This window comes from Grammomys surdaster, unplaced genomic scaffold (genome assembly GCF_004785775.1).
Source record: "Grammomys surdaster isolate TR1022 unplaced genomic scaffold, NIH_TR_1.0 100, whole genome shotgun sequence".
Taxonomy (NCBI): domain Eukaryota; kingdom Metazoa; phylum Chordata; class Mammalia; order Rodentia; family Muridae; genus Grammomys; species Grammomys surdaster.
The window spans coordinates 11,457,713-11,472,240 of NW_021604579.1; the positions used below are offsets into that span (position 1 = coordinate 11,457,713).

The 14,528-nt window shown below is 49.2% G+C and overlaps 1 protein-coding gene across 1 annotated transcript in view; it reads right to left on the reverse strand.

Moving 5' to 3' along the window:
- Nucleotides 1-9,947, reverse strand: part of Glis1 (GLIS family zinc finger 1) — a 187,435-nt gene extending 177,488 nt beyond the window's left edge. Inside the window, exon 1 of the mRNA XM_028788128.1 lies at nt 9,689-9,947. Within this exon, the coding sequence (XP_028643961.1) occupies nt 9,689-9,947 (259 nt within the window). The remainder of the gene's footprint in view (nt 1-9,688) is intronic.
- Nucleotides 9,948-14,528: the final 4,581 nt, after the last annotated feature.

A 14,528-nucleotide genomic window follows, 5' to 3' on the forward strand; every position in this document is an offset into this window, starting at 1 on the left:
GGGAGCTGCATATGCTTATGTGTAGAGGTCAGAGATTCACATTAGATTCTCGATTTTTCCCCACCTCATTTTTTGAGACAGTCTCTCACTAATTCAGCAAGACTAGCTGGCCAATGAGTTCCTGTTAGAATGGGGTCATCGTCTACCTGGTCTGTAGCTTGACTTCTCCAGAGACTTTCAACCATAAAAGTCTGCCGCCCCTGAAGTGATCCCTTCCCACAGAGGGCAAAGGGCAGCCCAGAAGATTGAGAAGACTTGCCAAGGTCACCCAGCAGGCCAAGACAAGACCCCAAGATAGTGCTGGAAAAGGAACATGACTGTTTGCATAAGGAGATCATTCAGCACCTCACTGGAGCACCACAATGCAGAGCATATTTGCTGGGGGTTGGGAAAATGGTTCAGTGGTTAGTTAAGATTCCTGGTTGTTCTTCCAGGGGACCAGAGTTCAGTTCCCAGCACTTACATAGCAGCTCACAGCCTCCTCTAACTCCTGCTCCAGGGGATCTGGTGCCCTCTTCTGGCCTCCTCAGGCACTACACTCACATGCACATACTCTGGAATCAGTAATAAAATAAATCTTTCTTACAGAGAGTCTTTGTGTGTCCATCCTTGGAGAAAGAAAACAGAACTGTCAAACATTCTCCCTCACAGTTCAAGGCTCCTTGAGGGCAGCAAGTGGGTCACCATCTCCCAATTTCTTGGTCCCCCATCTTGAACCATGTCTGTGCTTTGGCATCTGGGACAAAGAGACAATGGCACTCTATCCTTGTTCTCAAATTCACCTAAGGAGTAACTGCCACAGAGGTGGAAAGGAGACTGGGGAAAGAGACTTCTAGAATGAGCTGGCTCTTAAGCTGATGCGAAAGACTAGGCAGAGTCAACATGGTAGTCAGGAAGGAAGGAAGTCTTTCCCAGAGGTCCCCATGCCATTTACAGCAGAAGCCACAGTGACAACGACCATAGCTATCAATGAGCACTCACTGGGAGCCAGTCTGGTTTCATGCCCTTACATTTGTGTTAGCCCTCACCCCTCACCACAGCCTGAAACTTTATTATTATCCTAGTTTATGGATGAGGGTGTCGAGGCCACCAAGCCACAATCTTAACCTAGGAGCCTGTTCCATACCATGTTCCATACCCAGATCCTCAACTAATACCTTGTACACTTCACCACACTTCAGGTCAGACCTAGGGCTGGACACAAGTGAATGTCTTAATACTCTGTTTTCTCCTGTGTTCCCCAAATGCTTTAAGGATAAAAAGAAATTTGTGGGGACTGGAAAGATGGTTCTGTGGTTAAGAACATCAGCTGCTTTTCCAGAGGGTCTGGGCTCAATACCCAACACCTACATAGCAGATCACAGCTATCTGAAACACTAGTTCTAAGGGTTCTAGCACCCTCGCACAGATACACATGCAGGCAAAAATACCAATGCATGTGAAATAAATATAAACAAGGGTTTTTTTAAGAAAAAGAAATTTGTAGTTTACAAGGAAAGAAGGGCAGAGGAAAACAGCTTAGAAGCACACAAGAGAAAGTCTGTACTGACAAGAAACTAGCTCAAGATGGTGCCTAAGCTAGCCAGCAAGGGTCCTGTTCTCCCACTGGCTGACGGGTCAAGATCGCTAAGGTACACACGAGGACGGTCTGCAGGACAATCTGTGTCTACCCAGACGTGTGCCTATGTTGCTGTGCCTGGAAACACCAACCGACTTAAAAGAGTGCTTAGGATTAGGAGACACCTAGACCTCCCTCGGCAGGCACTAGCTGTCCAACTGCAGGCACGCACCCCTGCTGCCTAGGCCTGGCACTATTAGGAAAGTTTTAAACAAGCGGTTCCGAGGATTCATGGTCCAGGATGTCAGCTTTGCATCCATCCCTGGACCCTCACCCCTTCAAGCACCCCTCTGAAGGCCCCACGAAGAGCCTGCCCCACGAGAAGCTGCAGTGCGGACATATTCTCACAAAGCGCTACGTAAGTACAAATGACTGTTTGATCAATCATTTGGCCTCAGCATGGGATTTGGTTGGAATTAAAGCCATCTGGCTGAGGGGGGGCCCGGAGAGGAGGAGACAAGCAGGCGGGGAAATGACCCGCCCCCTCCCCCAAAAAGCATTGTTAAAATATAACAGGGGAAACCAGTAAAGTCCCTGCTGTTATTTCAGCCTAAGCCACTTAATCCTTCAGCACATAAAGCAACTTATTTTATGACCTTTTCCCTTTAAAAAGTAAATCAGAAGACGCTGCCTTGAACTCAGATATCTCTGAAACACACCACTCATCCCTCCCAGTGAAATATCTTGTTTCATAACCCTTCCTCGAGACACTTGAAACTGCGGATCACTAAATGCCTTGCTTTAGGCATCTGACATTCCAGAGAATTAATATTTAAACTTATTATAGGAAAAAAAGAATTGAGTTTGGTTGAAGCATGAAATATTTAATAGTGTGTCCAAATTAGAACCCCTATTTTGTTTCGCAGTGGAAATGCCAATGATATTACCTGGTCTTTGCACTCAAATGAGATAAAACGTACAGCAGGATTAAGATAAAAAGACACAATTTCAGCCCTTTCCTCTAGAAGAGGAAGGCGAGCCAGGCTTCGGGAGTGGAAGCCACCCAGTTTCGTTTTATACTACATTTAAAATCATAATAATATGATTGTCTGCCTTGAGCAGAGGGGACAACACCTAATCACCAACAAGTATGGCAAAATCTCCAACCCGCGGGGCGGCACAGGCCCGGCTCCATTCTGGTCCCTTCATCTGGAGATGAGCTGCCGCTGCTGCTGTAGCTTACTCTGCTCACTAGGACAGAAGTATTAAGTGGTTTGGGATAAAAATTAAGCTTCAATTGACACAGTGGGTCCTGGCAGCCTCTGCCGGCACGTGTAATTTATTTACAGGGTTGGAAAGTCGGCAAAATACATCATCAGCTCTTATACAAACTTCTACTAGGTATTAAATACCCTGCGCTCAGAGAAGTAATTCATACGGTCCAGCAGCGTTCCAAAGTAAACCCAATCCCCGGCCCTCCCGAGAGCTTAAAACAGCAAATGGGATCTGTCTTTTTCAAGTCGGGCTCATGGTCCTTGGTTTCTTTCTAAAGCTCTATTTTCCTGCAAGCCTGTTATTTAAAAACAAAAGCAACTGCGTCTAAAAACGTAACGTGGTGGCTAAAAAGACACAAATAGGAAGAACACAGGCCACGTCCCTGATGCTGCTTCACACGATCCCTTTCAAAACCAGTGTCAGCATGGGGACCGGGAAGGCGCCTGCAGTTCTGTTCCCAGAATTAAGTGTGACTCCTCCTTCAGAATGTACAAGTACAGGGGTCTCCTGGATACATGGTGCAAGGCCAGAGGAGCCTGGAAGGAGACCTCTGGGCTTATGACCGGCTCATCCCTTGACACAAAGGATCCATTTCTAAAACAAATTCTCAAGGTAAGTTAGGCCCCTGGTGTGCCCACACTGACAAGCCTACCTTTATCTTACCAGGTGCTAAAAACAAAATCACTATTTCATAGGTCCCTGAGCCACTGGCCTCTGTGAGGAAGTCTTCCATACCAGGAGATGGCCTCGGCCAAGGGCTGTAACCTGCAATAACCCTGGATGAAGTGGGAGGGCGGAGTCCTGCTCCTGCTTCAGAGAAGGAGGCCTCCATGGCCAGCCCCGGAGCCCTCACAAGACCCCAGCTTCCTGAGGACACAAATCATACAGGGAACCTATCTTCTCCCTGTGTTGGGGGGGGGGGCCCGGGGGTGGGGAGTAATACATAACCAAGCAGTCTCTCTTAGAACCCCACTTTGGCCTGCTAAGGGGCACACCAGGGTCCTCAGCCAACCATAGACACAAGTGTTATAAAACTGTCCCACTTTATGGGTAAATACTGGCCTTGCTTTCAGACAATATGGTTCAGGCTCACCACGTACTGCCTGCCCAACCTTGGACAAGGCACTGTCTTATTTCCTAACTTGTCCTCCATCTGCAGAATTTAGAGAATGCTTCTTTATTTTCCACACAGGGATGCCAGGTGTGATCAAATATACTCACAGCTACACCACGTCTGACCTGGCACACAGTAGGTGCTCAATAAAGGTCAGTGGGCCTCCCTTTCTCTTTCCTCTTGTATTTACCTCCAACAGTCAAGGAACCGTCCAAGCCCTAGCCTGGCATAAAGATAAATATAGACTCTCTCGACGCTCGGGATCCTCCCAACGCTCAGCTTAGGTAATGTGGATTCAGAGCAGAAAAGGGGATATGGATCATCCAATCAAACTGTTCCCCATTCTACAGGGGGGAAACCTAGGCTCAAGGCATAAGGCCCACTCCTGTGCATCAAATCAGTACTATGGTGCACGTGTATGCTCCAGGCAGTTCAACCATAATCACCCAACAAACTCAGGCCCTACAGGAAATGCATCCTTCAGTTCACAAGCTGAAGGCTCCTCTGCACTCATCTGACTCAAAAACGCTGACTTTGAAAACACAGCTCACAATGCTAACACAATCCTCTCGCTCTGCCGGAACCTTCTGAAGGACAATGCTTTCGAGTTTAAGGGGGAAGACAGGAAAGAAGAAAACAGATGCATCCAGTGACTGGAAAGTATAAGAACCCTGGGTGAGAGCTGCACTCTCTCCGCCCGCACCCAGCACAGCAGCAGCCTCTGTTTTCTTTCGGTTTCTTATAAATAAGGCTTTGGGAGACCAAAGCAGCCACAGGGCAGCCCCCTCCCCTTCTGCTCTCCTTACTCAGTAACTCGCTGTCAATGCCCGGACTTTGCTTCCAGTGCCGGAGGAAGACTTTTTTCTCATTGTAAACTATTAATTTGTGCAGCGGCTGTTGATAAACAAGTACTCTGTTTCCAACGGCTGGAATCATGAGCACTGGGGAATAGTGCAGATACCTCACAAGCCTGGAGTGGGGGGCGAGCCTGCGTAGTGGGGGGGGGGGGCTTATGGGGGGGCCAGTTGTTTTTTCTTGCCCTAGAATTATAGTTTGTGCTTTTTGTGTTATTCAGTCAAACTTTTCAAAGCCCACTGCAGTTTGCTTGATTTCTTCTTAAACTGGACAGTTTATGCTTTTACACACTGAAATAAACTAGCCCCTACCTAAAGACACAGCCAGACTCTTCATGACTAAATTAATTGCAACTAAAATCTAGTCTGGGAAAAAAATATTAGCAAACCACAGATAATCATTTATTTGTGTTGTGGTGTGTGTGTGTGTTACCCCTATATCAGCTTCAAATTTTCTGAGAAAATTCTTTTACTGACTATTGACTTCCAAATAAAGTTTATTTGTTTGTTGTTTTTTCCTTCTAATCCTATCCAAAACAGGACTGAAACCCCTCTTCCAAACTTAAGTTTCTCTTCTCCTCTAGGATGCTAGCCAAACTCCATGAAATAAAACGGAAGAAAATGATAATTATGCAACCTTCAGAGCAAAGAACATAAGAATATAGCTTTTAAATGATTCATGCCCTTATGTCCGTAATGGGATTTTAACACACTTTAAAAATAAGCGTGTGGGCTCACTTCACTTCTCATGCAAACAAGAAACACGGGAGATGGGCAACTGAGAACAACGCACCCTGTCAGACTATTACACAGCCAAGAGGGTCCTGAGACCTTGGGCCAGCTAAGCCTACTGCAGGTAAACTGCAGGGACCCAACAAGGCCCCAACTGAGGCACAGTCCCAAGTGATGGCTCCCTCTCCAGCCTGCCAACCAAATGTTGACTTCTAGAGAATTCAGAAAGTGGAACCGGGAAAGAAATTCTAGCTGCACCAAATTTGAAGGGAATCTTTGGGAATTGCACTCCTGCTATCTCTTCTGCTATAGACAATTTGCCAGATCTGTAACTCCTGTGACTGCAGACGAAACATGCCCCTATCTCGCTTGTATACCCCTACGATACTTGTTTCTCTTTGTCTCAGTAAGCCTGACATTTGGCCAGCAGGTTTTTCTCCCCCTTATTTGAAACCTCAAGCACTGAAAAAATTTGGATCTGATTATTTCCGGATCCCAGGACCAGCACTTTAAAATGGATGAAATGCAAGCAAATTGCCCACCAGAGCCAGAGGGGGAAAACGCTTTAGAAATAACTTCTACCTTTCTATTACAGATGTACAGATGTGCCGGCCTCTCCTGACCTCCTCAGAACATGGCAGTAGCTTCCTGCTTTGATGAAAAAAACTCACCCAGATAGCACACTGAAACCATCACGCCTCGTTCTGCACCAGCAGCCTGACACCCAGGCACACAGTCTGTAATTGTCTGCTTGCTTCTCTTTTTCCTTTCCTTTTCTTTCTTTTCTTTCCTTTTCTTTTTCTTCCTTTCTTTCTTTTTTCCTTCCTTCCTTCCTTTTTTTTTTTTTTTTTTTTTTGCTACAAGACTGACTGCTTTTGGAAATTTACAACCATGTTACCATTTTTTTGCTAATGGCAGAGTTCACATTTGTGACAATCGTCAGTCTCCCCTTCTTGCTTGTTGTGTACATGGTAAAAGAGGGCCCAGGCCCACTGAACTGCTGTGAGTTAAACAGTAACATCGTGAGCTGGTTTGGACAGACGGAATCATCTGGTAAACTACAAAGTCTTCTAGACATGGCATAGAGACGATTACCAATTTCCAAACATTTAAGACAAGAGACACACCAAAAACAAATGCAGTCCAATTCTCTGGGGATGTTTGGAAGGCCCTACTTATGGATGCCAGCTCTCATACCCAAGCAACACATGGAGATGGTACAAGTTTCGAAACCATAAAGATCTGGGGCTCGAGGCCTCAGGAACTGCCATTCTCTGTCCATAGCTTTGAACATCTTAGAACTTCCATGCCTTAATTTATAAAAAAGGAGTCAGTCTCCTGAGAGCCATTGTCTGCCCACCCGATACACGGGTTCCATCTCATCCGTGGAAGAGCCCACGAGATAGGCAAAGACAGATGAAGGAATGTGTGTGCATACATCCTGAACACTGTGAAGGCCTGGGCAGAGTAGGCATCATCAGCCACGGCCACAAAGCTGTCCGTCAGGGAAAGCCAAGCTGTCTTCCTTCTTTCCTTGTCAGGACTTACAAAAGACTGTCAGGTGTTTAATAATAATTTTAAAAATGCAGGATTTGGCAATTTGGCCTCGTCAGCTGTCTGGAATCTGGATAAAGGGGACTTGGTCATTAACAGACAGTGATTCTTATCACAGTTGATGACGGCATTAGTCCATGACGTCACCCCATGCCTAGTCCCTCCCGGTGCAGACCTGGAAATATTCATTAGTTCAGTCCCTTCCTGTGCATAAGGTCTATCCAAAGCAGAAGGCATATATCATTTAAACCACACCACGCATGGACGTCTTCTCTCCATTCTCTAACTAACAGAGGCCACTGAAGACCCAAGGCACGCACCTCTTGGCCTCTCCTAGCCAGTGCACCAGAATTAGAGTTCTTCACATTTAATATTTTTAAATCTTTCTCATGTTTCAATCTGCTATCCCCGTCACAGTGCTCTGCAAGTATTAACTAAAGTGACCTTTTCAGTCTACGCAGCATCCTTACCACCCCGTTTTATGGGCCCTGTGATGGACATCACTGCCTCCATGTAAATGAAAATCCAGAGGCTAAGATCAGACACATCACGATCTCGATCCTACACCGCTCTTCTCTGAGTCAGTCTGAAGGAGGAGGCCTGAGGCTCAGAGGGGAAAACTTACTGTCCCACCCAGTGCAGCTTAGATGGCTTATCATTTCCAGCTCCGCCAATAAATATGCTTCAGTCGGCATCTCTACCGGTCTGTTTCTAATAAGCCCAAGTGGATGGGGCTGGACGGCACACATTCAAAGGACTGCAAAGCCGGGGACTCTTTTGGTGGGAGGAGGCCTCAGAGAAGGTGTCCTCTCATCAATGACGTTTCTAAGAAGGCAGCCTGAGAAGACTGGGAGAAAACTGCTCTCCCCCCAGACGACCTTGCCTGAGGAACATGCAGACAGATGTCCCTCTCTCTCTAACCTGTGTTGCGCCAGAATTCAGCTCTCACAGACACAGATGCTACCTACCTCTCAGTTTTCTCACCTTTCAAATGGACGCCATCTACTCCACCCCAACAGCCTCACAGCTGTGAAGAAAACCAACTTAGAAGCCACTGGGAGGCTGTAGCCAAAAAGACCAGCTTCAGGTACAAAGAAAGGATCTGCTTCTCCCATGGCATTTACCTTTTCTGTCCTTTCCAAATGAAGCCCTGAAGAGAAGATCTTTTATACAGGGCCAACGGGTGGGCAAAACATACAGAGGCTGAGAAGAGCCAAGGCAGGGCATATACAAAGTATCAAACGAAATGTTCCCAATGAAGAAGAAACAGAATGTGTGAGGGACAGCCATGCTAGGACTGTGCAGGACTTGCTCTGCAGACGACGACGACGGGTCTGACTGTAAGAACGGACTGTTTACGGAACCCGGTTCAGCAGAGGAGGCTGCATCAAACATCACTAACCTCTTGCTAACACAACACACTCTGTCCCGCGCTCGCGCTCTCTCTCTCTCTCTCTCTCTCTCTCTCTCTCTCTCTCTCTCTCTCCCTCCCTCTCTGGTAAGAGCCCTCGAATATGCATCCCAGCAAAAATACTCAGTAATCACTTTTCCCATATTTATGCTCCCTTTAAAACAAAGTGTCTCTCCTTGGAGAAGAGACAGAAGACAAGAAGCGCCTCTCTCCTACAAAGCCAAAGAGAAACCTCTAATCATTTATTTCCTCCAACCAGGCTGGCAACTGGAAGCAAGCTGGACAAAGGCGCTGAGCCGGGGTAAGAGGTGTCCACAACTACAGAACACTCCTTTCACTCCACAAGAGGCCCTGCATATGATGCGATCAAACCCCGAAGTTGCTGGTTTGGCTAATGGGGACTGAAAGGGCAAATAGGCACAGCCCTTAACAGTCTTTAATGTCTGGTTAGTTATCTGTTAACATGAAACCTATAAACAACATGTTGGTAATAATTAACTATGATTGGGTGAATACGTTCAGGAGAATACCAGCACCTGTCCCTGAATTTGCCCATAGCGGGTTCTGGGCTTGCCATGGCTTCACCGAGCACAGAAAAGCCATTTCTAAGCCAACATTTGACCCAGCCTGGATTACAGACTCGAACTTATGTCAGGAGTCTGAAAAATCATTTAGCACAATAAATTCCTACCTTGACCAATTGGGAAACTGAGGTTCCTAAGGGGAGGGGTCCTGCCAAAACCCTATGTTTTGTTTTCTTTCTTTCTTTCTCTCTCTCTCTTCCTTCCTTTCTTTCTTAGAGAGATTGGGATAGTTCAAAGTATCCCTTTGGCTGCCTAGAAACAATTACTAGGCACAGAAGTTGATACACTAACGTACAATAAAATTTTGACGCTTCACACGACTTTCATCAGAAACATATAGAAGCAAAATTATGTAATGTTAGCTTTCTACATACACATCTCCTCTCAAACATGCCTATTTGGTTTAAATAGGATGCTTCCAGGCATCAGTTCAGACTGACAGGCGAGTCTCAATCAACTACAGAGATACTGAGACACTAAGAAACTCTTAAGGAAGTTCCAGGATGTTCTCCCGAGAATCCCTACAGAGCCAGTGGCAGCGGCGCCGGCACCGCAGTCCTGACCTCTGCATGGCCGCGGTCAGCACACTGGTGCGCTCGGACTCACCCTTGCCGCCGCCGGCCTTGGACACGCCGTAGTCTCGAGGGCTCCGGGGCCGGAGGAGATCGTGGGCGCGTGGTGGCGGTGGCACCGGCAGCCGAGGCAGCAGGTCTCGCGGGTTCCCGTCCCCGCAGCCGCCGCCACTCACGGCAATCCTGAAGGCCATGTGTGATCCCAGGCCGGCAGGCCCGTGGCCAGGGCCGGGAGCACCAGGGGCCTCCTTTGGCCTCTTGTCCGAAAGTGCCTCGGCCACCTCGCAATGCATGGCGCCGGGGCGGGGCGCACGGTTGGGGGTCGCGCCAGGCTCCTGCGGAGGGAAGAAAGCACCCGGCTTTAGAAAGCGGGAAACTGAGCCCTCCATCCCTGGACCACAGTTTGGGCAGTCACGTTCTATTTAGTCCTGATCTCTAAAAGAAGTTAGGGTCACCACACCAACCCCATCCCTGAGCCACCTGACCCCGCGCACCGTGGTAGTCCCCCTTTCGCTGCCGTCGCCCTAGCCCCGCACGTTCCGGAGAAACCCCTGCGCCCTCCCACCCTAATCCGCTTCCACCCAGGGTCAGCCCTCTTCAGACGAATGGCAAAACTAAGACCAGGGATAGGATGGGAGTTCCCTAAAGGGACAGGGAGAGGGCAGTAAACTAGGATGGGATGGGAGTTCCTGTCCGTAATTCCCTAAAGGGGCAGGGAGAGGGCAGCAGCCTGACTCCCAGAGCAGGGTCCCGGGAGAGCCGGTGTAGACTCCGATGAGTCTCTGGCTGCGCACCTCCAGGTGCCCGGGGGCGGGCTGAGCAGAGCCCAGGCACTGAACACGCACCGCCGCGGGGTGCAGACGCAGAATTTCCGCGAGCCCCGCCACTAGCCAGACACCCGGCTGAAGATGAGTGCGCACGCCCACTGCGCGAGCCCACAAAGCGCACTCGAGAGACGTACATCCAGGAGAGCGGGCGCCCGGGAGCCCGCACAGCCAGAGTCGCCCACGCACGCCGGCTCCCACGCACACTCGCGCCCCGTCGATGCGCACTCCGAGACCAGCCATGCCACACACCCCATTCACCGGCTCACACTCCGCTGCGCCGGCAGCCGCAAGTCTCACGCCGGAGCCTCGGCATCATTTCCAGCATCATTCCCGCGAGAGCGAGGCCTCAGGGCCCCCAAACTCGCCTCGCCCCTCGGCGAGCCCCGCGCCACCCCAGAGCTCGCGGATTCGGACGCCGCTGGGTCCCCGGCGCCGGCTGCGCCCCTTCTCACCTCGCCGCGGGCGCAGCGGCTCGCGGGGCGCACAGCACGGCGCGCCTCCTCTGGCGCCGCAGCCCCCGCAGCCGCCGCCGCCACCGCCACGGCCGCCGCGTCCTACGGGGCGACACCCCGGGGGCGGGGCGGGCCGCCGCTGCCCACAGCCGCTCGGGCCGCGACTCTTGGGGGCTGCTGGACCAAACCAATGGCGGCTCGAGGGCGTGCCGCTCGCCTGGGGGCCTGGGCGGGGCGGCGCGCGCTCAGGCTGAGGTTTTGACAGCGGCCGGAGCCCTGCACGCCGGCTACAGGGACTCTGCCGGACTCTGCGGCTGCCGGAGGAGGAGGCTAGCCGAAGGCAGAGCCTGCACAACCCGGCTTCTTCCGCTCCCGGGCAGGATCCTGCTCCTCCCCGGGTCGCGTTTTCTCCCTGGGTAAATGGGAATGGCAGTACCTGCTGAGCGGAGGTAACAAAAATTCAGAAGTGCTTGACAAGTTGTTTTGGTTTTGCAGACTCCCTAACCAGCTCACAGATTTCGCGGCAAGTCATAGCAAAACCAAGATACGAACCGAGGCCTCAGCCCACTTTCTCACTTTACTTTCTTGTTGTTTTCTAGAAAGCGTCCATCCATTCAGGGGAGGGAGGATCTCAGCGTTCTTCTGTACCACCCATTCTTTGCTTTGTCCTCTCTCCGCGCTCCAGGCAGCAGGGTCTCAACTGTTGGAAGAGCCCTTGATGAGGCTTCATAGTGACTACAAGCAATGGGTCAGCCCCCATCTCTGAGGCATGCAAAATGAGGCGTTCGTTCAGGTCTCTGACCGATTTTCTGGGGTCTACTGAAGGATCTAGGGTAGCCCCAAAATGTCTCTGCATGCTGTCAACACTTCCCACTATGCACTGGTGACAACCTGCCCAGTGTTTGAGAATGGAGGGCCTTAGTCTTAAACTGTGGAAATGTGTTTCTGCAACCGGCCAGGTTCACAGACTGGGGTTTCTACACGTAGGAAGACAATCAAGCAGTTTCCCAGAATCTTGGCAAAACAAAGATTTTCCAGTCACAAAATATTAAGATTTAATTTCCTATACCTTATTTGTTTGTAGACTTAAAAACAGCAGAAGGAATTGGAAGTACCTTGACGTTTTTTTTTTTTTACTCAACCCCACCCCCACATTCACGGCCAGGAGCAACAGGGTAGGGTGTGGCAGAGCAAGCTTCCGACTCCCACGCCATTACCAAGGGCAGGTGTCAGCCGACCTGTGCAGGTAGCTCACAGGCCCAGGGATGTACTATCTATCTCAGAGGTCTTGCCTCCTTCTGGGGACTTGTCGTTGAGGACTGTCACTTTTAAGGCAGGGTGAATATGAGTAGAAAGGAGGACGCTTACCAACTGTCTACCCAGTACTTGAACCTTCCCACCCATCTCTCTCTCACACACACACACACACACACCATTTCTGAAGTGTAGGCCCTGGCTCTGGCCAACAGGTATGTGACTTTAGACAAATAGCCCTACTTAGTTTATGCCTCAAGAAGCAAGAAAGCTGGAAGGTCCCGCTTTGCTGCTTTGCCTATTCTGTCCATGTGTGAGGCCTGGAGCTGGGTACTCTGCTCTCTCTCTCTCTCTCTCTCTCTCTCTCTCTCTCTCTCTCTCTCTCTCTCTCTCACACACACACACACACACACACACACACACAGCACTGCACATTTAGTTCAGACTGGAAACATTTGCCAAATGAGTCACTTAAACAACAGGACAAGCGGACGAAAGCTCTCCAAATTTCCCAAGAGCAACTCATTTACTTATTTATTCTTTACCACGTCGCTACCTTTGACCAGACCTTGTATTTGAAGCTGCTAGGGACTTGTGAGTGCTCATAGATCTGCTACAGCAGGTAGCCAGGCAAAGTAGTGGGCTGCCTGAGTTCTCAGTTCAATGGGCCTCTCAAACACTGTGTGCAGCCGGACCCTTCTGCAGATGTGCAAGGCTAGTACGCATATGCAGTCTTTCTAGAAGAAAATAAAAGGACCTGTTTCTGGTGGTTAAGGGGCAAGAAGACACAAGAAGCCTGCACTTTTGATTTTTATACTTTCCTACTCATTAGTATTTTCTGACAACCTAACAAGGTTAATATTTTCTTACAAGATCTATTCTCTTTAGCTTTCCACAAGGGTTAACTGATTATAGGGTATTTTTTTTCTTCATAGTTTTGACGTTAAAACTCATTAACATTTTAGTCAGAAAGAACAAGACAAGAGCAAACCAAAACCTACTACTCACATCAGCAGGCTAGACCAGAGGTTCTTAAAGCTTTCTACTTGTGACCCCATTTCACTAGAGAAAGATTTATACAACCCAGATAAATATACTTTTCACACTAGCTGTGTTCATATGCCAGGCCTAGACACAATCTGCCTACTGGATCAGGGTCCATCTGCCAAAGCAGACATCATTTTCCTACTCTTCTCTTATTCTTTACCGTGCCACCCTCCAGGCGAATGACCCTTGTCAAATACCCAAACAAGAAACCGGAGCATTATCCCAGGCCCCCCAAGGATCACAAATGCCCTAACAGTCAGTCCCCTCTGCCCCATCCTCACTCTGCTTCTTCCTGTCTCCTTGGTGCCTCCATCCCCTCCTCTTGATAAGCCATCTTCCACAGTGGTCTCCCCATCAGTCTGAAATGCACATCTGGCCATGGTACTTCCTCAGTTTCAGCTTCACCCATAGTTCCCAATGGCCATGTAAGTAAAATCAATAGATTGTTGGTGATGGTTTGTTGTTGTTGTTGTTGTTGTTAAAATTTTGCCCATTGTATGTGTATGAGTGTTTTGCCTGCATGTATGTCTGTATACCATATGCGTGCCTGGTCCCCACAGAGGTCAGAAAAAGGTTCCAGATCTCCTAGAATGAGAGTTTCAAGAGCTGTGAGCCACCATGTGGGTACTGGGGATTGAACTCAGGTCTTCTGCAAAAACAGCCAGTGCTCCTAGCCACTGAGCCATCTCTCCAACATCAGATTCAAGAGTTTTTTAAAAAAAATTAGTGTGTGTATGTGCATACTCTGTGTGTGTGTGTGTGTGTGTGTGTATGCACACGCATGCACAGGTACACAGGTGCCACATATGACATATGTGTGGCGTAGAGGACAACTCTTGAAAGTCCTTTTGTTGTGAGGCCTTGTGGGATTGAACTCGGAACGGGTGACCAGACTTCATGTAAGGGCATTCTTCCACTCACTCACCTCCCTACCCATGAAGATTGTATTTAAACCACGTGGAGGTCAGAGCACAGCCTGTAGGACTCAGCTCTCTCTCTCCACCGTATGGAGGAGGTCGTGGAGGTTGGCGGGCTTCCCAGCTGGCACCTTTACCCACTGAGCCATCCCAATGGTCTTCAGTCGGAAGACTTTCTAACCCTTAGTCCTACCTAACTAGAACAGCTTCCATCTAGAGCCCAGATGTATATGGATGCCACTGCAGCTGTGGATTTTGTCTCCTAAGCTAACGCTCTGCCCCCTTAGCCACATTACATATCTCTGCTCGTAAGTCATTGAGTGCCCGCTTAACTGCACCCTCTACAAGGCTTTCTCAAATCCCCTGTCTAGGATAAT